We start from the raw sequence: 26,696 nt of genomic DNA on the forward strand, positions 1-26,696 counted from the left end.
TCAGAGTTGCGCAAGATGGCTCAGGGCGATTAGCTGCCCCCAATGACCGGCTAATTGCCATGGGCCCTTTGTTTTCACTTACGTTACGTATGGTACCATCGCCAGCAGATATATCGGAGCGGCCAAGGTGTTCATAATATCTGAACACGCACTCTAACGCCCTGAAAATAGAGGCGTGTTCAGGTATTTGTGAGCGCCTTAGCCGCTCCGATATATCTGATGGCGACAGTACCATAGACAATGGTTGCGTGAAGTTTTAAGGCTCCTCTTCACGTTGGGCCAACGCCAACGCCAACGAGGGACGCAGCCATGCGGTAGAATGAGATAGCAATATCACTTGCTCCCTTTAACGCATAAATGCGTCCCTCGTTGGCGTTGGCGTTGGCCCAACGTGAAGAGGAGCCTTTAGGAACGCTACTGTTGTGATGATGTTGTTTATAAAAAAAAAACATTATAATGCTAATCATCGAAGTAACCATCTACAGACGTAACTTATTAAATTTAATTCGCATAATAGCATTGGAAGAACGTCAATATCTCATAAAAATTTATAAACTATAAGTACCTAAAAAGTGGTACAGTCGCCATCAGATATATCGGAGCGGTCAAGGCGCTCACAAATATCTGAACACGCCTCTATTGTCAAGGCGTTAGAGTTCGTGTTCAGATATTGTGAACACCTTGGCCGCTCCGATATATCTGATGGCGACTGTAGTAGTAGTAGTTTTCCCAACAGAACTATCACGTCGTTTTGACTTTTTTAGTCGAAGAATTAAGGGGTTTTCATTCGACGAATATGTAACGTGTATTTGCCTTCTTTTGAGTTTAGGTACTTGTTAACATAACTTTATCCCCTTAAGTGTATTTATAATGCTTTTTATTAGGTTTAAGTCCAATTTTCAAGCAAACCTAATAAACTATGGACATTTGTTGCTAAGTAAACACGTTTATGACTGTAACTGTCCGGCTCAAGACTCTGCCATCGCAATTAATATCATTATTTGAAACGCAAACAGAAATGTAATATCTTCTAATATAGACCTTAAATTAGGAAGACTTAAAGTTGAAAATTAGTTGGGAAATAAAATTTTGTAAGGCGTGATGTGTTGTTAGCCAATTAAAGTAAATTAGTTTTATAGTTTATAGTGCAAGGGAGCCATTAAAACGCGAGTGAATTGTATTATGATTCTTGATCCAAATGATACATTTTTTAATTATGAAGAATTATTACGGTAGCTTTTAAATAAAGTCACAGATAAAGAACTATGCAGCAGAAGTTGCTAAACGGGTGGGGTGATCAAAATGATCTTGACGGGAATTTATTGTTAAGAGACTAACAGCCGTATTCATAAACAGTTACAGCCGTATTCATAAACAGTTAGAGCATTGATCATCAGTTGCTGATAACCGGATGTCACAAAACGTGATTCATAAACACTTTTTAGCGCTAAACAGTTGATCATCTCTTTATTAAATCCTCGGAAAGTTACGGAGCCGAGGACCCTTCTTTATCTGTTTATTATCTGCTATTTTACAAGATGGCGGTCACAAAACAGCTGATTTTGGCAAGAGTCACAAGAGCAAGAGGAAAGAGTACGTTTTGGTTAAAATTCCAAATGTGAATGAAAAACAACTTGAATATGTGCAATTAATTACGTATTAGATATCTGGATATAGTACGAAAATGGCGCGAAACCTAAATATCCCGTTTTTTATAAGTTGTTTATGTGATTTTGTGTATGGTGATTTTCGTTTAACCAAAATATCGATGGCAACAGAATTCTATGATCGCGTAGTCGGAAAAATGCATCATAAACGGAGCTAGTTCCTCCCTCACAGCTATTAGGCGTTTGGAGAAATAGGTAAACCCTCAGATTCACTTAAATCTATGGCGGCCAGCTTCATTGCGCGCCATACAATCGCATTTAATTTTCGAAACCAAGTTTGGCTTGGCAAGTAATATTAGAGCGTTCTATTTATTAATTTAAGATCAGGGTGTTCGCATTTCGCAAACTTAAATTCAATTGAATTTCTGGCGCACATTTATACCTACCTATATAATATTATAGACCCTGTAAGAGTACATCAATCTCGTTCATAGTTTGCTATTGAATAACTTACCATTATACCTAATGAGATCATAATATTTACTACAGTTAACTTGTTTTATAGACATATTTAAACAACTGTGTTTAATAAATATCACAGGTAAGTAGGCACTACTTAAAAGTATCAACTTATTTACAGGTAAAAGAAGTGTGCACTCTGTCAGTCTGATAAAGTAATGAAAAATCTGAAGAAGTCACCGGTATATGCAGTCATTGCATAAGCAGTTTGCTCAATATTGGCTTTGAGCATAACGATTTGGCCTCCAGGTAAAAATATTGCATTAAATTATAGTCACCATCATGTTATCAATAATTAGTTGACGTAAGCTGAACTTCATAGAATGAAAGTTTCATTTATGTCAACTAATTATTCAGTATAGTTATCCAGGTTGGATTCTATACCTACCTGTTCTTGACGCTCAGGTTTCCAGTGCTCCCAAAAATGCACTGTTGGCTATTTGTAACTCCGCTAGTTGCCTGTAGGCTGCAGTGCTTAATATCAGATGGGCAGCACTAAACTTGTCTTGTCATTGTCTGGTATTAAAAAATACCTTTTAATTTTATTCTACATAAGAACCATTAATTACCAATATTATTTTTGAACTTCTTTGAACTAGGTACATAGCATGTACCTATGAATATCTACTTTATAAAAATTGTACACTTTCATTAGAACAATATTGCAAACACATGAAAATCATAAATATGTGCAAAATAGGGTCCTACTTTCCTTTTAGTTTCCTTTTTAGAACTCTCAATATGATTTGCTATTTATGGAATTTATATGAACATTTATTTTCTAATAATAATCTGGTGTTTTATTTTATGCATGGTATGGTGTGACATAATTTATTTTAAGTACAGGAAACATCCCTATTAGACTGCCATCTGATATGTCTAGATACATTTAAGATTTTATTGCATTGTAATAAGAAAAATGGAATTTTGAGTATTTCAATATAGATACAGTCGCCTCCAATAATATGTTACTCTTCGAAGGCAGCAAAAATGTGACATGCTCTTATGGGCCTTTGTCGTGTAACATATTATTGCAGGTGACTGTACATCATTAATAACAATTGTACAAACCTTAACAAGTCAAAAAATATATTTAAGTAGTAAAATAAAACACCAATTAAATTAGAACAATTTTATTACTTCAACCTAAATCAAGGTTTCCATTTTGATGTTTTTTTTTTCTTTTAGGTTTCTTGCTGATTTCCTGCTGGGACTTGCAGTGTACGGAGTCAGTTACACTTCTCCGACCAATATTCACAGCTGTTCGCAGGCCACAGCTTTTCTTCCAAAGCCTGGAGTTATTTAACAGTAACAGTGGCTAAAGATGGTACTTTCAGGATCTGAAAAGATGCAATAATTTGAATAAAAGTATTTTTGTTTTCAACAATTTTCTTTAATTTTTAGCTTATGATGTAGTTATGGTAAACTAAGTATCATTTGAAGCTATAGACAGAGATCAATATGACTTCATTCATTACCTATTAGGTACTATAATATGATATCATTGTACATTGACCTTGCAAACTCTCTGGAATAGATGTCCAAACTGTCTGATGAGATATAGATTAGCCAACTTAATTATAACCAACTGTACGCAGAAAACATCTTATTTTTAATCAGCAGGTACACAGTTATTTAAATACTGCCTAATTTGTGAACCATCCTTCCCCGTAGTAAGTAGGTTGGCTAGGTGGCCGAGTATAATAACCATTGCATTGTTCCATGCATAAATAGCATTACAAAATTATTACTAACAAAAGTTGCACCTACAAGTAAACTCGCGACACAAAGGCTTGTTACAATAAAACATCACTTGTACATATAATTATCATTTGGTTCCATTGTATGGTTAAGAAATATAATACCTATATTAGGTAGGTATGCATAATTTTAAACAAATACACCAAGCTCCACAAAGCACGGATAGATTTACCAAATTTATAAGTTTTATAACCTTTAAATAATGTCAAAGCTGTCAATGCAAGTGTCATTGTTAACACGTTCAGATACAACATTTTATGTAGTTACCTATGTCTATAATATATTATAAATAGATGGTCATGCCCAAAATTTGAACTGTACCTAGAGTTATCATCAAAATCGCTGCAGACTTTTCTTGGTCTAACTCTAAACACTGCAGGTATGAGGTAAACAAGAAAGTATAGGACATTGTTCATACCTGATTTAGTGAGTTTGAATGGACCTTGGTTTTGTTGACCCGTTGTGAATTTCTGCCGCAACCAGAATAAATTAGTGTGAACTCATGAACCATTATTCAATGGTTCTTCTTGCGGAGGCGACTGGAGGCCTGGTACGGTATCTGGCTTCGACTTCTTCTTTTCGCTAATTATGCACTTCGGCTAGAACCCCACTTCTTTCGACTCCATTCCACATAATATTGAAACTAAAAGCAATAAGAGATAGGTATATCAACATTGCAGTGACCTCATATTATTACTTATTGCTGTATAGGATACTTGTCTGTAAACGTAGTTACTTACCAAGTTTTATAAAATTACCGGCCATGCAGCAATCTTTGTTTATTTTTGTGGCACAGAAGCTATTTTAATATGAGATAATTCCGAAAATTAGTCAAAATAGTAAATCAACTTTTTCATGATATTACGATTGGCCGCTAGTGCTGCTGTCAAACTTTTTTTTTAAATTAATGTTCAGCCATATTTTTGTCTATGATGTGCCAAGATGCCAACATAACGCGTCTAATCTGCTTATTAGTTAAGAAGCCCCTAATAAACGTTTATAAATCATGGTTCTTATCAACGGCTTATTAAGCCTAAACAGTGGATTAGCTAATAAGCTGATCATTCCTCATTTAAGGATTTTTTATGAATACGGCTGTAAGAGCGTGTCAAGGTAAATTTGAACACCTCGCTCGGTTAGCAACTTCTGCTGCTGACTGTACGAGTTTTTTGATATATTTAGTAATATTTAATAACCTAATAAATTGTTGTCTGTTACCAAAACAAATAAACGTAGGTATATTCCAATAAGAAAATTCGATGAAATCTGAAAAAAGGCAGAGAAAACAAGTAAGTACAAAAAGCACAACACAGATGTTGTGCTAGCTTGTCAAAATAACCTCAACAATAATACCATAAACAATAATGTTTTTTCTCACTTTCAGTCGACGTTCCGTTTCGCGCAAGCCGCGTTTCAACATATTTTTTCGTTAAACAAAGAATCCCGTATAATGGATAATTGTTTGCACAGGCTAGGCCGCTAATTGCCCCTTTAGCTATTGTGTTTCGGGCAAACATTTCTTTGCGTAAACTGTGATATTCTTTTTTTATTGCGAAAAGACAAGCGCAGCCCCGCAACTGAAAATGAACGTTGTAACAAAGCGGATACGTAAAAAAGCGGGTATGAATATGAATTGGGGTTAACATTACTTTATGCACAGGTTGGTGACGTAGTTTATATATTTGCCTATTACGTTTATACAAGACTATTTTTGTTGAAGAGCATTCATGTATTTTGCACATAAAAGTTTGTTTAGTGTGATAAGTAATGGCGTTCCACGGAAAAAGGTACCTAATAGCGGTTGGCGCTTCGTCACATCGTCACATTACCTATAAATACTCTAAGAAGTATACAACACATATAAATAAATTGAACTTAAGGTTCAATAGTTCCATGAGTTCAATCATATAAATATAATATTGCGGACAGGTATTCAATACCTTAATAGGAGGACACATGGTTTTAATACCAACATTCCTAATGTAGCTCAATATTACAAGACAATACGGTCTATCAGCATCCAGCTGTGTTCATTATTTCACATTATTGCCTTCGCAACAGTAATAATTCATAGTAAATAATGTTAATACGACCGCTTGGGTGGCTGCGGCTCAACAAACCCCTTACTAAAACCTTTATTACGTCAATAAACAATACATAACAGTAACAACCTTTGATATTCCGCTCACGTATTATTAAACTACATGATCGTGGCATAAACATAATAATCCCTCACAATTTGAATACACGATCTTAAAATAATCATGCATTTGTTTAACAACGGCGCCGCATAATTTTATAATGGCGTCGGAATTTGACTTGCGAGCCCACGCGATCCCGATCGCTTAATTGATTCAACTCACCGCCTCTAGATGGCGTTTATCCGTTCTAACATGATTTTCTATTGCGCGAAAACGTTACAATTTAAATCTTACCGTTTTGAGTTTAGAGTGCAATTTGGAATGCGTTTTGAACTCGTTGATAGCGAGACAAGTTTGTAATAGTATCCGTAATGGCGCTCTAATTGTCTTTAATTAGCAGATAGGCACATATTTATTGCGAAGCAGACACGCTACCGTTTAGCGGAGGGTTATTGGTGTTATTATATTAAATGCAGCGACTGGTGTCAAGATCATGAACGATCTCTGATCTAATGGACATGGGTACCGGCAGTTAGTATTTATGTTTGCTGGTTTGTGGTGTGGTGGTTTTATAAATAACATAATATTGGCGATATTTATCTGTTTAATTGCAAATGACTTCCTTGATTTGACTGGAACTAGTCGACTACTACGAGTGATTTACAATGTTAACATAAAGACTTGTTAACAACGATCGTAACGCTGTGTAGGTACGCAATCGACCGATAATTATAACCTTCGTGTTGTCTTGATTAAATATTTTATAGTAGATACATAAAATATACAATTAAAATAATTTCTGAATCCGGTATGGGAAATTCTGTCTCCTCTAGTATTTAACTCGTTATATCTTAAGGTACATCCACACCACTGTTAACGTTTGTGGAGTAACAATATGCAACACGGTAACATTAGGTACATTGGCGTTCAAAAGTGCATGGATAGATGTCGATCGTAATGCTTTAATAATACGGTTGAAACCATGGTTAAAGGGGCCCACTGATTACCAGTCCGCCGGACGATATCGGCCTGTCTGTTGTTCGGAGCTGTCAAAACTGACAGGCCGATTTCGTCCGGCGGCCTGTTAGTCAGTGGTCGGCTTTACGGTTCTCCATGCACTTTTGAACGCCAGTGTACCTAACTTACCTAGTATTATCTTTATTCATCATCCTTCTTAGGCTAGGGTTTTTATAATATGAATATAAAAGTAAAATATAAAAACACTTACAAAACAATAAAAAATACATATAAACACATTATAAAAAATCTAACCTTGTACAGTCAAGGAATTTAAATTCCGACCCATTTCGTACTTTGTCACAGTGACAACCGTATGAGGTCTCTAGCGGCTTTCATATTGATTGTCACTGTGACAAAGTACGAAATGGGTCGGAATTTAAATTCCTTGACTGTACTTATTATTATTATTTACACTGTTGCGGTGTTGTTCCACAGTAGCTCCACAAATGTCAATTGCGATGTGGATGCACCCTTGTTATACTTGGTAATTTCTGAAGGCCACCAAATCTTTTGCGAATGTGCTAAAAGTGGCTAAAACTGTTTAGCGTAAAATTAAGTGTGCTAAACACCTGTGCCATAATAGTACATTTCGATGCTAGTGCGGAAGGTATGTCATTACTTCACGAGTACCGAGATATCTTGCCACGAGCCGCAGGCGAGTGGCAAGACTCGGGACGAGTGAAGAATGACATTTCCGCACGTGTATCGAACGACGTTTTTTAATACAGTTGCGAAAAAATAAGAAAAACATTGTTAATCGTACACTAAACAAAAGTGGTAACAGTGACAGCTCGGTTAGACGTCGTCTTTAAGTATATTATATCTATGGGCGTTTGGCAGCTATTCCGTTCCATTCAGTCAACTTATTAAGAACGGAATTTTCAATATTGAATATTAAAAAATAAACGTGTTATAATGATGAAGAGGTAAGTAATTAAATATGAAATATGTAATATTTTTCGTATTCTTACATTAACGGTAGGTTTTTATGCTGATTACGACGTTTAAAGGAAACTAATATTAACACTCATCAATAAGTAGTCGTGAATTGGAACAAGTATAAATTTAAAAAAAATGGAAAAGTAAAAAGCACTAGTTCGAGATAACCAACTTTCCGCACGCTAAACAGCTACGTAAAGTAGCACTTTTTGAGCAACTGTATTAAAAAACATGTTCCGACTGAACTAGGTGTTAACCAAAATAAGGAAATGACGTAAGTTTGTCGTCGGGCATGCAACAGCCAATATGAATTTAATGATGCTAAATAAATAGAGTAGGTACTATTTTGATTCAAAAGGAATAATAATAAAAGGAATAACAAGCTCAAATCGCAATTAGCAACATGCATGCAATTTTTGAAATACATACTTAAGTATGTCAATCGATTCGACTTCATTCTCCGTACTACACGTTGCTAAGCTAATTGTATATTATACCTAATCGCTAAAATTGCTTAGAGCACAAAGGAATCCAATGTACGCAGAACGTGAATACAGTCATCTTACGATTAGGAAGTGGTATAAGAGACAAAGACAGGGTGTCTTTCCGTTAATAACTTTTAGCATCACAACTATTCATCTCCACGTATTAACCGTGAAGATAACCAAACAAGATTCCGAAAAGGTAATTCGACGCCTTATCGAACTGGACTAAAACCTTTAATTCCACCACTAATTTACCCTCGTAAACCTCATAATGCCCGTGTCAAAAGCATCTATCAAACGCCATCATAATCCGAGTAATATCCTTGAAAGCAGGTGATAAAAGAAAGTAGGCCGTGCTTAAAAGATTATGAGCCCGAAGTGTGAACCCTGGGTGACACCTGGGATTTGATTCCAATTGCTTATAAAGTCAAACGCACAGGCCATCCAGTATAAGCGAGCTTTCCTATAAGTACGTATAGTTTGATAGATCTTCAGGTCTGTTTGAACTAGTTTTCTGTGAGTTCGTCTCACTCAACTCAACGGCCTGTTTCTTTTTACAAACAGTTTTATACGAGATCCCTAGTATAACTTGATCTCTAGAATTCATAAAAGCCTTTGACCAAGTCAGTTTCGACTTATACCGGTTCTTTGTTTGGTTTAAGTTTATGAATAGCCGACGCCTATACTTAGCTTTATGCGGGTAGTTAGGCAGTTCCCGGTTTAAGTAGTTACGATGTCGGCTTTATGTGTTGGGTTCGTAAATTGATCTTAGAAGTTTTACGGGGTCACAGAAGGAGGTAAGTTAATTGAGTAGTTTGATCTAATTTGGCTTGTGTGTCAGTTCTGTCGTAAAAGGATGTATTGATTTTGTGGGCCTAATTTCTACCTAAAATGTACCATAACGAAACAGATATTTATTTTGAATATCTATTGTTTGACTAGTTCGTATGTATCAATCGGTAGGTTACTGTCAAGTGTCAGTATCTAATGTAACGGATCAGACTACTAATTCTTCGATAGCTTAACAAAAAGATATAAGATTAACAAATAAATAACTTAGTTAAATGTCACCTACACTTGCTTTATTGTGAAGCAAAGAATTATGTTTCATAACCTTATAACTTTGGTTGGCCTTATATCTCTCTATTATATAGAACGGCGATTACACTGTGACAGATATCTATGTACTTACTTTAGGATGAGAACTGTAGACATATATTATTATGTATCTCTATCTGTGAAAGAATTCCCAAATGACAGACACTTTTGGACCCTTGTTTCATTCTCTACTGTTGATGCTTGACATTATTCTATAGAAAATATAAATTATTCTTCACACTATTTGGAATAACTATCTACAGCCTACCAATCCTACCACAACGCAAATAAAGATTAAACAATAAACTCGTATATGTTTTATATCTTTATTTATCAATAAACTAAACGCGGCTCTGCGAATTAACCTTTTCGCCGCCACGTGAATGAAGTAATAAAGTGTCATCAACGACATCAACGCCATGTCAAAAATTGCACGTAAACAAACCTGACCAAAACCACGACTTGATATGAAGTCGTGGCGTGTGAGGCACGAAATGTACTAACTTTATATCAAGTCAATGGCGGCGAAAAGGTTAAGAGCAGTATACAAACCCGCTATTGTTGTTGCTTGTCCGTGTATAACTTTATTTTTATTATTATATCAAGCTCTTAAATATTGATGATTGCGTGCGTGTAATTGCTCGCATAAACTCGTCGGTAAAGAAAGCCGGCACTCGTAAAATAATATTTGCTATAAAACGTAACTGTATATATTAAACAGGTTTCGTCCGAGAAAGAACTCATTTTTACACTTCAACCCTTATTTTATCTACTTGGGGGTTTGATCTAGCTAGATAATAAATTATATAACAATAATCGTCTTCACGTATCTAATAATAAAACAAAAAGGTACTTAAGTATTTTTTTTTACTGCTGTCATCCATGACATTTATTTTTACCGTGATTGTGTACATAAGTTTTTACTGTCTGTAAGTACACGTAATACAGTAAAACCTAGCGCGAAAAATACTTTATTGATAAAACCAAAGGCACTGGTTCATATATATTCATGGGCCGCCTATTTTCTTAAATTTCAATAAAAAAATATTAATTAAAATAAGTAAAAATTTGCTTATACGATCTAGTTTCTGTTATATCTCATTAATTCGACTATAAGTCGAGTAACTGCGTTTACTGCTACACTTATAGCACATGTTGTCGCCATGTTTATGGATTTATAGTCCGGTGGCCGACTGCATGAAACCCTACCTGATAAAAAAATAGAATAATCCTACTCTGTGGGGGTAGCTGACTTTTAGCAGCTTCAACTGCTCTTGGTCGCCGTGGCTTAACTTGGCAAATTTTGCGCAAATGGCAAAAAAGTGGTACAAATATTCATCAAAAAAACAAAAGTGGTCAGCTACATCCTGTGTTGGCAGGTTCCTGTGTCCGACCGAATTTGTGGTACCACGTGAGCTACAATTTACTTCATCGAAAAATAGAATGTCACTTGTATGGTAGGATTGCTGCCATTCACATTTTTTTTAATGCGGACGGACTGCAAAAGCTATCAGGCTAAGGTGAGGCCGACCAAGACATACGTCAACAAATTTAATGTAGGTATTACAATCAGTTTTTTTCATTCTATTTTTCGATGAGGTAAATTGTAGTTATCACGTGGTACCACAAATTCGGTCGAACACAGGAACCTGCCAACACAGGATGTAGCTGACCACTTTTGTTTTGCTGTCCTCAAAGGCAGCTATTCTACCCTGCAAGTTTCATTCTATTATACGATGGGGTTTTTTTTTGATGAATTTTTGTGCCACTATTTTGCCATTTACGCAAAATTTGCAAAATTAAGCCGCGGCCGACCAAGAGCAGTTGATGCTACTAAAAGTCAGCTACCCCTACAGACAGAGTAGGATTTTCTATTTTTTTATCAGGTTGGGTTTCATGCAGTTGGCCACCGAACTATATTGAAACGTACAACATGGCTGACTTGTGCTGTTAATGTAGTTCAAAACTCTTTAAAAGTACTCTAAGCTGAATACATTTTGAATAAAACCTGTAAATACACTTCAGCTCCTATAACAGCGGTTTGAGCCCCATTACCCGAATTATGATATAAGCGCGCTGTTACAGCAGCATTGTTGCCAAATGGTTATTGGATTGCTTTTAATTGGCTTTTATAGCAACAGAGAAGAGAGTTGAGTAACAGTTGTATTAAAGCGCCTTATTCAGACAGTTAGCTATTCTATAGCTGTTATATGATTTTAATAGAACAATTATGCTGAATAAAAGTGATTTAGTAGCGCTAATTCAGCATTTATTAAAAGGTGGAATAAAAGTGCTAAAAGATAGTGCTATAAACGTTTATACGACATGATTATAGCACTAATTAGCGAAAATTGCTAAATAGTCGAGTTAACCGCTATTATACGATATATTGGTGTTTCAACAACCGTAACTCGGCTGTTATACGATTACAGGCTGAGTAAATCAATTCTTATACGACTATTTTGCTAGTTGGGTAAATAATCATTTTAATAAATTATATTTTTTTTAGTGAAGGGTGCCAATAAAGAGTATTTTATCTATCTATGGATATTTATCTTCTACAATATATCTTCGAAATCTGTTTAGTAATTAATTATATTATTTATTTAGGTACAGTCACCCGCAATAATATGTTACTCTTCGAAGGCCGCAAAAATATGTGACACGCTCATATCGCTCTACAAATAAGATCGTGTCAGATATTTTTGCGGCCTTCGTTGTGTAATATTATTACAGTTGTTCCAATTACTACTTGTAGGTATTTATTTATTTAAACTTTATTGCACAAAATACAAATAAAATGTACAAATGACGGACTTAATGCCTAAAGGCATTCTCTACCAGTCAACCATAGGGCTAAACAGAGATGTAATAAAAATGGTGCGAGAAGAAAAGTAAGTAACTACATATACAAATACACAGATAAAAATAATAAAATATATATGTACAATGAACATACTACTACATAATTCAATTATTGCTTAAAAACAAAAAAAAGGAACTTATACAAAGATCCATACATTTATTTCCCATTTATAATCCATCTTTGCTTCGTAAACAACCCTGAAAAATAATCATTTTCCAATATCTCGGTGGAATCGGTTGTTTACAGTATAAAGAACCTATTGTTTTCGCACAGTTCCCTGCGAAAAGCACCTAGTTCTCAGCTTTTAAAGCGGCGTAGCGATTTTGGCGGATCATTAGCGTTATCGATTGGGCACACGCAATTAGTTGGGCGATTGGTCGGCCGATCGGTCGGCTCGAACATGATTGATGCTATTCTGGTTCATTAGTGCACGCACCCTGGGCAGGGCCTGGGCATGTTCTTAATGTTTGAAAGAGTCATACGTTCATGGCAAACCAGTTTGATTGTGGTACTTAGACCCGTTGATGAGAAATCCACAGATGAACACTAGTTTTTGCCTCTGAATTCCTCCGCGTGGAATTATGAAGATGGTTGATAAAAATTATCCTGTGTCTTTGGGCCACAAACTATCTCCATAATAAATTTCATCTAAATCAGTTCAGCGGTTCAAGCGTGAAGTGGTAACAGACAATCAGGCAAAGTTTCATTCGCATTTATAATATGTGACGTTCCACGGGAAAAGGTACCTTGTGGCGGCTGGCGCTTACGTCACATGACACCGCAATAGTATTGGAGCGGCGTTAGGGCCCCCCCACATCTGGCGTCTTTCGAGCGTCGGCGTATACCGGCGTCGGTCCAGCGCTATGGAAAATGACGTCGCTGCGCAGTTGCGTCGACGCTGCGTCGACGTTGAGTCGACGTCGGCCATAGAATTGTAGACGCCGACGCTCGAAAGACGCCAGATGTGGGGGGGCCCTAAGCGCTAACCGCCATAAGGTACGTGGGACGTCACATATTAGTAGAGATCTTATTAAGGTATATACTGGTCAATGAAGCACTTGTTTTGGTAAGCGAGAGGAACACAGGGATTATCGGGAACGCCCAAGATGGTGTTCCAGAGTAAGATAACGATAACGAGGTACGCTATCAGTGGGATGAAATTTATTAAGCTTAATAGCGTGTAATTTTCATAACGGGGTGGGCTTTGGAAATAACTTACAATATACTCAATAACAGATTGAACACATTTGTAGCATTTCTTAAAATGGCCGAAATAAATTTCTCGTACTTTTACATATAAGTGATGTAAAGGTTACCTACTAAACTTAGGAAATATTAAACGTAAATAAACATAATGCAATATGTAGGTACTTTATATTCTTCTTCTTTGTCGTCACACTCTTGTTATAGTGGTCGTGGTTATCAGGGTCAGTGACAGCTTCACAATCCGTCGCCATTCCTCCCGTACTGTAGCCCTTCTTGTACACTCATGGAGTGGTTCATTGAATGCACTTTTGACTAGGTCTGACCAATGCTACAACTCTACATACATTATATTTACCTATTAAAATATATTGCCTTAAACCTAGCTGGTTCATTCAAATAATAGTAATTGTTCCTTTCTTCAGGGTTTGGATTACTGAGTATTGAAACCCACGCCCGAAGAAAAATATACCTACGAGTATTAGGTACGATTATCTGCGCTAATTAAAACCAAAAACGGTTTGATATCCGAACTAAATTATGTTGAACTAAAATAGTTCCATAGCTAATTTGCGCTTGCGACATCAACATTAACTAATAGTCCCGTTACGCGTGTCCTGGTCACGCAGAATTAAAAAGTAATTTAATTAACGTTGTTTTATTTTGGAACGCAACCGACGTCAACACTGGCTGGGAGTGCGTGACATAAATATTTGAAGACTTTATTATATTCGGTATCAGGGAATTTCAGGATATTTGAAGTGTTCTCTACAATATTTATTACGTGCTGGGAATATTCTGCACGAATATTATATGTATTACCAAATTTTTAACAAACCTAAGAGCAGCCATCGAAGGCCTAACTACTTTTCAAGTATCCTAAGAAAAAAAGACCTATACCACAACACTACTCTATATAAAAATTATGTAAAGGAGACATTATAATTTCTGTATGATATTCAAGAGGTATCGATTATAGTTACAGCAATGACTGCGGTTTAGGATTAAAAAATTTAATTAGTAGTAGACAGTCTACTATGATAATTTTTGCGTGACGGGAATCTGGCAATACATCCAGTTATAGTCTGTGCGGAAAGAGAAGAGTCGTGGAATGTATTGGGTCCCATAGAATCCACGACTCTTCTCTTTCCGCACAGACTCTACCAGATTTATTTCCACTCTTTATAATTTATAATATATATTGCCATTATACATGTCTCACTTATATCGATGTATTCAGCCACAGCTAGGGAATGCAATCCCGCATGAGGAACTCAATCCCGGTATTCGGCGGGATTGCCATTTTAAGTCCCGCGGGATCCCGGTATTTGCGGGATCCCGCAAGTTAGTATACAATTTTACGAATTAGTACTAAATTTGAAGGTTGAAAACAAAAAGTAAACTAAAATTAGAAATAGTACATTTTGTATTAAAAAATATGGTATAATGACAGTAATCAAGAATTTAAGAACGTGTGTAAAGGCTTAATTAACGCGATTTCATAAGTCCTGTACCACTCGTGGCACACACAATGTTTTTCATCACACCTGTGAGGAAAAAAGAAGGAAAACAATAGAAAATCTGCCTAATTTCGGACGTACCTACATAACAAAATTCCCTGGGTACAAATTTAAGATTTACGGACCGCGTCGCCTACGTAAAATAAAACCTTTTACGAGCAAGTGTCATGAAATAAATAGACAAATTCGGGCAAAATGCTCTTCCGTGTCATTACCCCTTTCCTCCATAGATGCATTTAAGCTCCGTGAAGAATTTTCGCCAGTAGGCATGTGCCCGAGCCTGTGTTCCTTGTAGTAACACTTAAGAACCACGTCGCTCTTTGATCCCGCAAATCCCGCGGGATCCCGCTTAATTTACGAGCGGGATTAATCCCGCAAATTGCATGCGGGATCCCGGTATTTCGGGATCCTGGTATCCCGGTATTGCATTCCCTAGCCACAGCCATCAATAACGGTCTCCCCTCAATATTACACCACAAAATATCTACAAAACCACTGCTGTACCTACTTTATAAATGTATCTTTTGTTTCAGTGGGCGGAATGTCCCGCGGCGGCGCCGCCGCCGGCAAGACGGCCACGGCGAAGCGCGTCCCGCCGCCCGCCGTGCCCGGCGACGCGTTCAGCCCGCAGCACCGACATTCAGGATCCTCGTTCGGCTCGCAGGGCTACGCGTCGTGCGAGGAGCAGCCCTACCCGCAGCCGCCTGACACGCCGTCCCACACACGAGGTAAGACAGACTAGATAGACAGATGGTGTAGATATAAGCGCGTCCCGCCGCCCGCCGTGCCCGGCGACGCGTTCAGCCCGCAGCACCGACATTCAGGATCCTCGTTCGGCTCGCAGGGCTACGCGTCGTGCGAGGAGCAGCCCTACCGCAGCCGCCTGGCACGCCGTCCCACAGGTAAAACAGGAATTCTATAAACGCTAGATCTCAGTGGAGATAGGTACATTTGGCTTTAACCTAATGTGTACAGCTACGAAATTGCATGGCGAAATTATGAATTTATTTGTTGATAAAGTCGCCCTATACTTTTGCGGCTGATAGTACACTGTGATATAACAGCTAATCCTCAGAAAGGCTTACCTATATATGTAAGTCCATGTCCATTGAGAAATATCTACTTGGCAAGCATTGTAAGCGATGATATCGCTACATAATATTTCGCTTAACGCAGATACTTATAGGTAATATTTGGTTACCTAAAATACGTAACCTATGCCAAAATTAGTTGACTAGCCTTGTCCTGTCCCCAAAAATCGGTAAAATACTTATTCTTTATGCCGCCTACAAAACTCGGTAATTACAAACAGGTTACTCCCATAAAACGTAATAATGTCTAGAATAATAAAAGACTTTTCCACAAAGCAAAACCTGAAATGAGACCGAAATTTCTAAAGCTTTTCGGGGCCCTAATTTGAAATTTTGCACTCGAGGGACGTTTTCGCCGAAACTGTCAGCCCCGCGGGCTTCCAATCATTCTGAGTCTAGCCCTTAATTGTGGCGGGAGCCCTAAAATACAGACGAGTAATGGTCATACTTTTACCTTTTGTGATGGATGTGTTTTTTGGCTGTGTCTCTCGTGGTTGTAATTTTATGTATTCTCAGATTTCTCAGTAGAGCACGTCAAATAACAGGTCTGGAAAAAATGTAAAAGGATTTACGGAATGCCGAAAGCCATTGCACGGTAGCATTGTATTTTGAAACAGAATTTAATACGACCATTCTTGTATCTACTCTGAAGAATCATTTCGTTGTTGCTTATTTTTTCCACTGAACACACAACAATCTAAAGATTATGTCTATTAGAGTTAGACTAAGAAAAGTCTGCAGCAATTTTGATAGCCCACGCAGTGTAAGTGTTATATTTATACGTCATGATTTCATAGAAGTTTGACGTTTAAAATAACACTTGCACTGCGTGGGCTCTGGGCTATCAAAATCTCTGCAGATTTTTGTTGGTCTAACTCTAGTATGACTCTTTATCAATTGACGCCAAATTAGACGCCGTACCTACCCTAGCCTACCTGCTTTTCAATTACATAAACTCATCGGAACTATTAAATATTTACCTATTTGCCCATTTTCTAATTCCAGATGACCACTCCGACTACGGTAGCACCGTGTCCGGGGTCTCCGGCGTCTCGGGCGCCAGTGGGAGCCTGGGCAAGAGCCCCGCAGGCGGGGGCACGTTCACGTTCCCGCCGCCGTCGCAGCCCCTCACGCATAAGGCGGCGGTGTACTACCACCATCAGCTCGCGCTCAGCGACGACCAGGGGATTGACATGACGCAGGTAAGCTACTAAGGAATCAATGTAAGGTGATTCCGTGTGCGTAATACTGCGTAACACCTTCATTCATACTGTGTCTCCGGCCCCAGTAGCCAATTCTCAATAATCACGATCTAACGGACGATCTACGAGCTAAGTAGTAAATAGTTTATCAACCCTCCTTCTGATTCACTATTAACTGGAACTTCAATTAAGTTCGAGACGCGTTTTAATATATTTACTTTGCCTGGACAAAGTTATTTGTCCATTTGTAGACTCACTAGACTGTCAGATTACAGGCCGTGATAATAAGTGAATCGCTGTCAGCTTGAATTCACACATATTTTATCAACATGACACATTTTTTAACAAAATTTTACCCCATTCCAGAGCCCAGGCCGCGACAGCCCCGGTTCTTCATCAGGCTCGGCCGGCTCCGGATCCAGGCACTCTTCAGCATCACTGGACAGCGGACGCGCGTCAGGCCGCATGCCACACCACCACCACGCGGCTTGCCACTGTGGAGACACTGCTGACCGGGTTAGGGCTATGATCGCTCAGGGGCTACCTGTAAGTATTGTCATAACCAACAGCCTAGCTGGCTATGTCCAGGCATTTTTAGCGTGATTGGATATCGGAAACAGTCACAATAAAATTTGGAAAGTTACGATAAACTGAGTTTCCATTATACATTCATACTAAATCAGAAGTTTCGATCTACGGTCCGCGGAAATAAGGCTGGACACTAGACAACCCTAATAGCCAAGTTTTGCTCCGCAAGAATTTATCTAATATCAGTGTGTCAGGATCAAAAACTTTAGCAAGCCAAGTGAAGCCAGTCGCCAGAAACTAATATCAACCAATCCCCTTTCAGGACCCTGACATTATCCACGCATGGCTAGCAGACCTCCAGATGGAAGAATACGCGCGCCTCTTCATCGAAGCCGGCTACGACCTGCCCACGGTGACACGGATGACCCCTGAGGACCTCACGGCGGTGGGCATCAAGAAGCCTAATCATAGGAAGCGGTTAAAGGCAGAGCTCGCTAATCTGAATGTGCCGGACAACCTTCCTGATTATATACCGGTAAGTGGGAATCATGACGAAGTCACTCTTCAAGGGAGCCGTTCTAAAAATGATAAGAATTGGCGCATTTACGAAAGCGACTGCCATCTGACCTTCCAACCCGTAGAGGAAATGGGACCTTATTGGAATCAGTCCGTTTTCCTCACGATTCTTCCTTCATCTTGAAGCGACTGGGCCCTGAGGAAGCTAAGTGTTAATGACACGGCAACCTTTGACATACCTATCGTAAATTATTTTATTTCACCTACTTGACGATAGAGGGTGTATTAAAGCTTACCTACTTATGAATTAAAGGTAGATTTGTAGAAATGTTTTAATATTTTAGTTTTCTACATAATTTTAAAATATTTACCATTACCTACTAAAATACTATTTAGTGGCATAATGTATCAAACTTTTCAAATACATACTTTGTAATTTCCTACTCTTCACGTCACTAGATGGCGCTGTAATTAAAAATTAGTTTGACACAGAATGCAGTAAATACTTACCTAAATAGTAAATACATTTTCAAGTAGGTAGGAACCTCAGCAATACTCAACCTTCGACAATTTCCCAGAAATCTCTATCATTTGATAGAATAGCCCATAAAAATACCAACCACATTCCCCTTTTCTACGGATCGATACTTATCTGCCAAGAATCCGTTAAACTGCCCTTTAAGGAGATAATTATACCACGCGACGTTTTATCTAATTACCCGACTGTTATCTCATTATCTCACGTCTACACGCACGGACCGTTAGCTCTCATGCCTTGATCTGTCCTTGCCCTAATTTATATAGACTACTTAGCTTCACTTTTTTTTAAAGATTCGGGCTAAAGCTCTTCACACATCTTACTTAATTCAGTAACTAATGGCGACTGGGACGAATGGCAGCTAAACGATACCACATACTTACACGATACCACGGTAGAGATATCTGCATCTCACTTCTACTTATTGCTGCGTCTCTGTCATCAGTTACTAAATTAAGTAAGGTGTAAAGCGCTTAATATCAAAACGAACTATTGGGACAGCAGTCTTTTCCCCGATCTCTGTAGCTGACAGCTCCATCTTTTGTCGCTCTTCGTAACGTGGCTACCGCACGTAACAACGAACCGTGTTTCTATTCCAGGGCTCTTTAGAAGAATGGCTGCGACTGCTAAGGCTGGAGGAGTACGGGCCAGCGCTCGTAGCGCAGGGGTATCGTACCGTCCATGACGTCACACAACTTGCTTGGGAGGTAAGGACGTTACAAAATTTAAAACAATTAGCTAAGTTGATAAACGTCTGTAAAATTTTACAAGCCGTTGATAACCGTTTGTACCTATCCGTCATTTTGACCTATGTGTTTCATGAATAAATTGATATATCTCTTATTCGAAATAGTAAAAATATAGCTGGTCAAGCAAATCTTGTCAGTAGAAAAAGGCCCGAAATTCAAATGTTCTATGGGACGATAACCCTTCGCGCCTACATATTTTAAATTTGCCGCCTTTTTCTACTGACAAGGTTTGCTTGACCAGCTATATGTTCTCAGTTTTGTGTTGGCTTTATTTACGATTAAAATTATACTGGCTCCTCCACAGCACCTTATACCTATTGTAGATTATCCGTCCTGCAAATAAATATGCTTGACCCGTGACCGAAATTGCTTAATGCTTTCAGGATCTAGAAGACATGGGTATAGTTCGTCTCGGACACCAAAAGAAAATCCTCCTGGCCATCAAAAGAGTAAAAGATATTAGAGCGGGAAAAAGAAGCATCAGCACCCAAGGGTCCCTGGACTTCACTAGAATACAACCCGGACAGGTCAGTACCATAGACAACTTTATCTTTTTAATGTGTTTGTAGTGATGTTTTAGAACTAGATTCTAATAGCTCCTTAACTTAATTTTACGATGGCAGACGTTCTGTGGTAACTATTAAATTTCAAAAATAGAACTAGAAGTCTAACGTCAGCTTTTTTCTAAACGATCATAGAGATCATAGAGTTTTCTAATTCTTACCTAATAGTATAAAAATTAAAAAGCATCACTTCAAATCAACTGTTTAATAATTATTTTTTACTTTTTTTATTTTAAATTATTTTATCTCACATTGACATTTTCATTTCATCCATCGCTCATCTTGATTATTGGCCCGAATTTACAAGAAATTAACAGATTTTAAATTTTCTAATTAATATTTTAATGCTTAATTTTTCTGACAATCTTATACTAACGACGCTTATTTTAACCTAAAGCGTTTTTATGTAGTTACAGTTATTTATCAGTTTAACCAAATTACTAAATGTGTTCTTTTTTGAGCGAAACAAAGCTTTAGCTGTTTAGCTCAGTGTAAACCATATCTAGCACAACAGCTGGAATTTTCCTTTGCTAAGCCAATAGATGTGGAGACATTATGGGAAAATAGGTCCATTCGGACTAAATTGGCTCGGATCTTCAATGAAATAAATGACAAAATTATATTTTTCCCTATGCGTTCCAAATTGTCATTATCATTTCGCTTGGACTTCTAGAAGTCTATGTCCATCGCCATTTGTCGTCTCTGGCTGGAAACAAAACGGCTCCGCGATTAAAAGTTAAACATTCAAATTTCGAACGTCAAAACTCGAATGTTGCTTTTAAAAGAATCGCGGGGTTGTATTCAGCCAGTCCCACCATTCCGCTGCATCCACCATACCACAGCCCGAAGCAGCATGTGAATGTTTTGTTTTCTTTTCTTTCAAACACCATGCACCTTGGACATAATCGGCTAAAGGATTTATATCCGAGGGAGCTGCATTACCAGCCTTGGCAGACACATGAGAGGAGTTACCATAAACCTCCCGATCTTACCTTTGACGCCCTACCGACGCCCCTATGTGGCACTGATTTGGTCCCCATTCAGGTATGAGACAACCTCCTTTGGCACAAGTTTGTTCTCGATGCACCAGCACCCGGCTTTTACGTGCACCCGTTTTTTTTCCGTAATTGAGAACGCTGCGTTTTCGATGTGTGCTACTGTGTTTTATGTTTAATTCACACTTGTGAAACTAAGAGTTGTTAACTAATAAATAATAATACGTAGTATATTTAAAATGTATCTTGTATCTAATTATGGCTTGCTCGGTAACTAATATTTTATTAAGCAAATAAAGCATGAATTTTAATTACAGAATATTTAATTATTATCGATTGACAATATTAACATCATGAGTATCAAAATATTGAAATAATAGCATGTGAAATTAATAAATGAACAGTAAAATCTAATACAAAGTAATATTTTTATAAGTAAATATTTTCTACTATCTATGTCGTCATACATATACATGCAAGCCGTCACGTCACACCGAGTCGAAATCTTAACTAACCTAAAACTTCAAAACCTTCCAGATCCGTCATCCGCGCGGCAAATCTCTAGAAAGCCTCGAAGATCCATCGGAGCGGTCTTCCCACACGACCTTCTCGCCGGAGGGCTTCTACTACGGCGCGGGGCAATGGCGCCGCTCCTACGACGACGGCGACATCACTCCCACTAACGACAGCTACGAGGGCGGCGGCACTCTGCCGCGCCCGAGAGGACTCGTCCGTCCGCGGCCCGTCGCTAAGATCGCAGCCACACCGGCGTACAGAGAAAAATCCCCCGACTACACTTACGACGAGATCGCGTACTCCGCGCGGTTACAGCGCGTAGCGTACGGCGCGAGTCCGCACGTGGCCCGGAAACCTCCCCCCGACCCGCCGAAACGCCAGTCCTCCCAGTACGCTCCTTTCTCCCGCTTCGGGCAGACGACGGTGGAGATTCATCCGGAGAAGAGCCTGCCGCTGAGCCTGCCGGCGTACCCGAGCTCGGACTCGCTGTCGGTGTCGCTGGACAGCACGGGGCTGCTGCCGCCGCCGCCCGCGCCCGCCAGCCCGCCGCGCCGCTACGACGACGACAAGATCCGGACCGGCTCCGATGCTAGCTTTAAGGTCAGTACACTGAAGGCTAGCGGAATATTTTCTAACCGCCCATACTTGATAATCGCATACGCATCAGAAAAAAGCTCTCTCAGAAAATAGCAATACCACCTATTTCAAAAAGGTATTCGCCGAATTACTCTTTGAAAATTGCCTGCTTACGCAGTTTTATATTTTTATTTTACTGTTAATTTCAAACGAATTTTCCTCAACCAATTGCCTTTTTACTTTCTTTTTTACCTCCCTTCTCGCCGATTTTCCCTTTGGACTAAAAGCAAATCTCTTTTTTCCACAGTCAAGTTCGAGTACAGAATCGGATAGCATTCCATTCGCGAACGAGAACGCGGGAACGATAAAGCAGAACCGCGGCCAAATCGCCGGCCGGCCGCACACGGTCGATTACGGCCGAACGGGCATCGGGCTCGCCAACCTCCCGCCGCGAAACCCTGACATCAAGCCTACCACCCCACACACCCTCCCAGAAAAAGACGAGGGAAAAAGCACAGAGCCCGTAGACGTACTCAATGATATTGGTAACATGCTGGCCAACCTCACGGACGAACTAGACGCGATGCTGGAAGAAGAGAAACGTCAAGGTCTCACCGACTCGTAAAAAAACGCGGAATAGAGATGTGTCTAGAAACCGGTAAATTGTTTATGCATTTACTAAAATTAAAAAATTCTTTAGTGGGTTTCTAGATTTTCTTTATTCGAAACATTTTTATAAAGTATGAATTGAATTTTGATGAAAAATCGAATTGATTTTAAATTTAATTCCAAAGACATTTCCTATCATGGTTTATGAAATAAATTGGGATTATTAGTATGTTATCAAATTCTGACCATTTTGGACCTTAAAAAAATAGATAGTTTACATCGGCAATAATATAAGCAATCATGTTATGTATCATTTGAAACAAATACGAAAATTTATATCTCCACAAAATCGCATCTTGCCAATAGGTACCTATATAAGTATAATTGTGTAAACAAATAAATCACACCTGCCTGTATTGCAATACAAATAATACTTTTATATATAAATATGATGTGTTACAAACTGTAATCTATTCCGTTATAGAATATGATCTATAACACTGCGAAGTAGTTGATCAAAATAGATTACTCATATTAACTTTCTTTAAGGCTTGTTTGCCGAAGCATCTTTGTGTAAATAAAACTTATAAAAGTGATTAGTTTCCTCTCTTAATTTTTATTTAAAATTGTGTGTTTATATTGTTCTTTATTATGTATTTAAATTTATTAACGATAGTTCCTTGTTTAACATTTAAAAATACATATATGTGTTTCGTTTCATTAAAAATTAGATATAGACGAATCCAAAAACAGATGAAAGTGTCTATTTTTGTAAATATTGTTTTACTTAAATTATGACATAATAGATACAAATATTATCCAGTAGCTAGATTTCCATGTACAATAAAATTGTAGAGTACTTGGGTATGATGTAGGATTTATTAGTTAGAATTTATACAAAATATTAGCACTAGTTATAGAGTGACATTAGGGGTTATTATTATGACAAAATGTATCATAGACATTCGTATAAAATAGCGATAGACCTCATAGTAATTGTATAACACAACCTCTGTATACATGGACATGCTCATTCGCTTCACACTTCCAAGTTTTTTTTTTATTTAAACCTTTGGCTTTGGCAACACAGTATCAGCTTTCGATCTGGCAATCAAGCTCTACTGTTAAAAGAACTCCTAAACATGTTTCTTACGTTTGTATACAAAATTAAAATACTACCAAAAAAAATACGATCTCCTGTACTTTGTAACTTTTCCATGTCCACATAGAACGTGATATCTAGCGGCCATACAATAAAATATATAGGTAATCGAAGGTAGTATTCACAACAATAGTGATGTGACAATGGCACCGGTTTATCGGTTTTTGTGACAGTTGTCGCATCACTGTAGCTGTCGATATAGTTATGTTTAACACTGCCTTACCTATTAGATACTCGTGATACTAACATCTTGTACGTAAACAAAATAACTTTCATACTAAAACGTAGCGCAATATGAAGTACGCATTAAGCTTAACTCTGTAAATATCTGTAATAGAAATCAGTGTTTCTACATTTATAATTCAGTCTTCTTTAATAACAGCTCGTATTTAGAAGTTTTGTATACCTGCCTATGATAAGATAGAAATGTAACCCTTGTTTAGCCGTCACACTATTTCTTATGTGGCCAGATAATAAGAAATCTTGGAAAACTTTAACTAATAACATATTTGATGATAGAATGGAACCTCGATTGTCTAAACTACTATACTTGATTATCTGAACCAACTCCATGTGATCTTTTTTTGACATCTGTATGTTGCTATCCAGAAGCGTACATTTGGTTGGCATAGATAATTGGTATTCTACATTCTGTACCTTATTATAAGTACTCGTATTTTGTCTCTGGGCATTACACGATGTAGTTTCGCTACTGAAAGTTTCATTGTTAAATCATTGCAAACACAAAAATGCAAGACGAAATGTTTGGTTCTTCTTTCATATTTTGATGTAAGTTTTTAAAAGTTCCCAACTGTGGTCCAAACTGAACTCGAATATCCTCGTCCACGTGTATATGATTTGAATTTCGTGGCAAGTTATTTTTATAAATGGGAAAAAAACTCAAACACAGCCAAAAAAACCTTGATATTCAAACTTAATTAGTAGGTACTGGACTAGGTGCGTTTACGGTACCTTTTACTCCATCATTTTATTCTTCATTCTTTGGGAAAGTCATTATATATAGTGCGACATAAAATAGTAGAAATAAAATAAAATAGAACTAAAAATTTACAATTGGCGAGAGGTCGCACAGGACCGAGAAAAGTGGCGGTGTCTTGTGTCCGAGGCCAAGTCTCATTTTGGGTCGCTGAGTCAACGGAGTAAATAAGTACTTAAGTAAAAAATTACATACTAAATTGTCACCATGTAAGCATTTTACGTCATTAATGTGACAGTTAGGGGTCATCGATTAATTACGTCACACGTTTTGGGGCGGGAGGGGGTCAAGAAAATGTCACATGTTGTGACATGGGGGAGGGGGGAATCACAAAAATTGTGACGTCATTTTACGTACTCATCACTATTCATCAGAAATCGAAAATTTATTAATATTTTTTTATTCGCTGTACATTTAAATAATGAGGTTTTGGAAGTAGGTAATTTTCGTTCCTAATTGGTTTTGTGTTATAAAATTACTAATATTTCTTTTACCAAAAATTTTTTTTTAATAAAAAAATAATGCCTAGTTAGTACCTATTGCAGATTTCGTTGAAAATAAAATTGCCTAAAATGTGACGTCACTCCAGGTGAGGAGGGATTTGCAAAATGTGACCAAGTGTGACAAGGAGGGGAGGGGTCAAAAAACCTAGAAATTCATGTGACGTAATTAATGGATGATCCCTTACGTAGGAAGTGGCGCCCTCAATAATGTTCTACAATTTCTTGTCGGACTACCATTTATTTCATCTTTTTTTTGTCGTTCTTTGGGAATAATAGCATGACTATTATAGTTACAAACTTTCAGTAGCTAAGCTATATTTTATTCAATAACTGGAAGGTGCTAGACCTGTTACAGGAGTATTTTAATTTTCGCAAATTACTATCAACACGTTCTGCGTCGAACTAGTCAAAATTATCGAGTGACGGCAACTGAAAGCCATGTTCTAATGAAGCAGCTTACATTCTTATTTATAGTTGAGTTCTTATTTGAATAAATATATTTGTAATATTCTATAATGTGAGTCTTTTTTTATTCCTTTAAACAGTTTCCCCTGAATTTTAAGCTCTAGGTACAGTCGCCATCAGATATAACGGAGCGGCCAAAGTACTCATAAATATCTGAACACGTCTCTATTGTCAAGGCATTAGAGTGCGTGTTGAGATATTTTTGAGCGCTTTGGCCGCTCCGATATATCTGATGGCGACTGTACATAAAGTAATTTTCCTTAGTTTAGAAAAACAAAAGTATTTAATGTAGAGTCACTTACTTGCTTAAAAGCTACCTGTAGTACGTTTACATAGGAACTGTCTAAGAAGTTACCTAAAGTAAGTAAACTTATGTTCTTTAAACCACAAGTACCTACAAGGCTAACCGAGAATAACTAATTAAAAACAAATTGTGTGATAAAATTATTAGGTAAAAAGCGAGATCTATCGAAACGCTAATGTCAGTACGTAAGCAACTAAGCATCATCATAAGCACCCTTGACCCA

At 37.8% G+C, this 26,696-nt stretch overlaps 1 protein-coding gene and 2 long non-coding RNA genes across 7 annotated transcripts in view; 2 read left to right on the forward strand and 1 right to left on the reverse strand.

Moving 5' to 3' along the window:
• The window catches only part of LOC134667486 (caskin-2), a 431,327-nt gene extending 405,107 nt beyond the window's left edge, over window positions 1-26,220 (forward strand). For all 5 annotated transcript variants that reach the window (XM_063524910.1, XM_063524906.1, XM_063524905.1 and 2 more), the window contains 9 exons: window positions 15,693-15,887; window positions 17,256-17,452; window positions 17,819-17,998; window positions 18,303-18,515; window positions 19,634-19,741; window positions 20,167-20,310; window positions 21,262-21,390; window positions 21,879-22,457; window positions 22,741-26,220. In XM_063524910.1, the coding sequence (XP_063380980.1) occupies window positions 15,701-15,887; window positions 17,256-17,452; window positions 17,819-17,998; window positions 18,303-18,515; window positions 19,634-19,741; window positions 20,167-20,310; window positions 21,262-21,390; window positions 21,879-22,457; window positions 22,741-23,058 (2,055 nt within the window). In that variant the 5' untranslated portion in view covers window positions 15,693-15,700 and the 3' untranslated portion in view covers window positions 23,059-26,220. The remainder of the gene's footprint in view (window positions 1-15,692; window positions 15,888-17,255; window positions 17,453-17,818; window positions 17,999-18,302; window positions 18,516-19,633; window positions 19,742-20,166; window positions 20,311-21,261; window positions 21,391-21,878; window positions 22,458-22,740) is intronic.
• LOC134667718 (uncharacterized) lies at window positions 1,368-3,429 on the forward strand. Its single transcript, XR_010098678.1, has 3 exons — window positions 1,368-1,862; window positions 2,248-2,375; window positions 3,315-3,429. It is a non-coding gene; the product is annotated as an uncharacterized LOC134667718 (long non-coding RNA).
• On the reverse strand, window positions 3,244-4,985 carry LOC134667719 (uncharacterized). Its single transcript, XR_010098679.1, has 3 exons — window positions 4,628-4,985; window positions 4,306-4,530; window positions 3,244-3,466 (listed from the first exon to the last, which is right to left on the reverse strand). It is a non-coding gene; the product is annotated as an uncharacterized LOC134667719 (long non-coding RNA).
• Window positions 26,221-26,696: the final 476 nt, after the last annotated feature.

This window comes from Cydia fagiglandana, chromosome 9 (genome assembly GCF_963556715.1).
Source record: "Cydia fagiglandana chromosome 9, ilCydFagi1.1, whole genome shotgun sequence".
In the NCBI taxonomy this organism is placed as follows: Eukaryota; Metazoa; Arthropoda; class Insecta; order Lepidoptera; family Tortricidae; genus Cydia; species Cydia fagiglandana.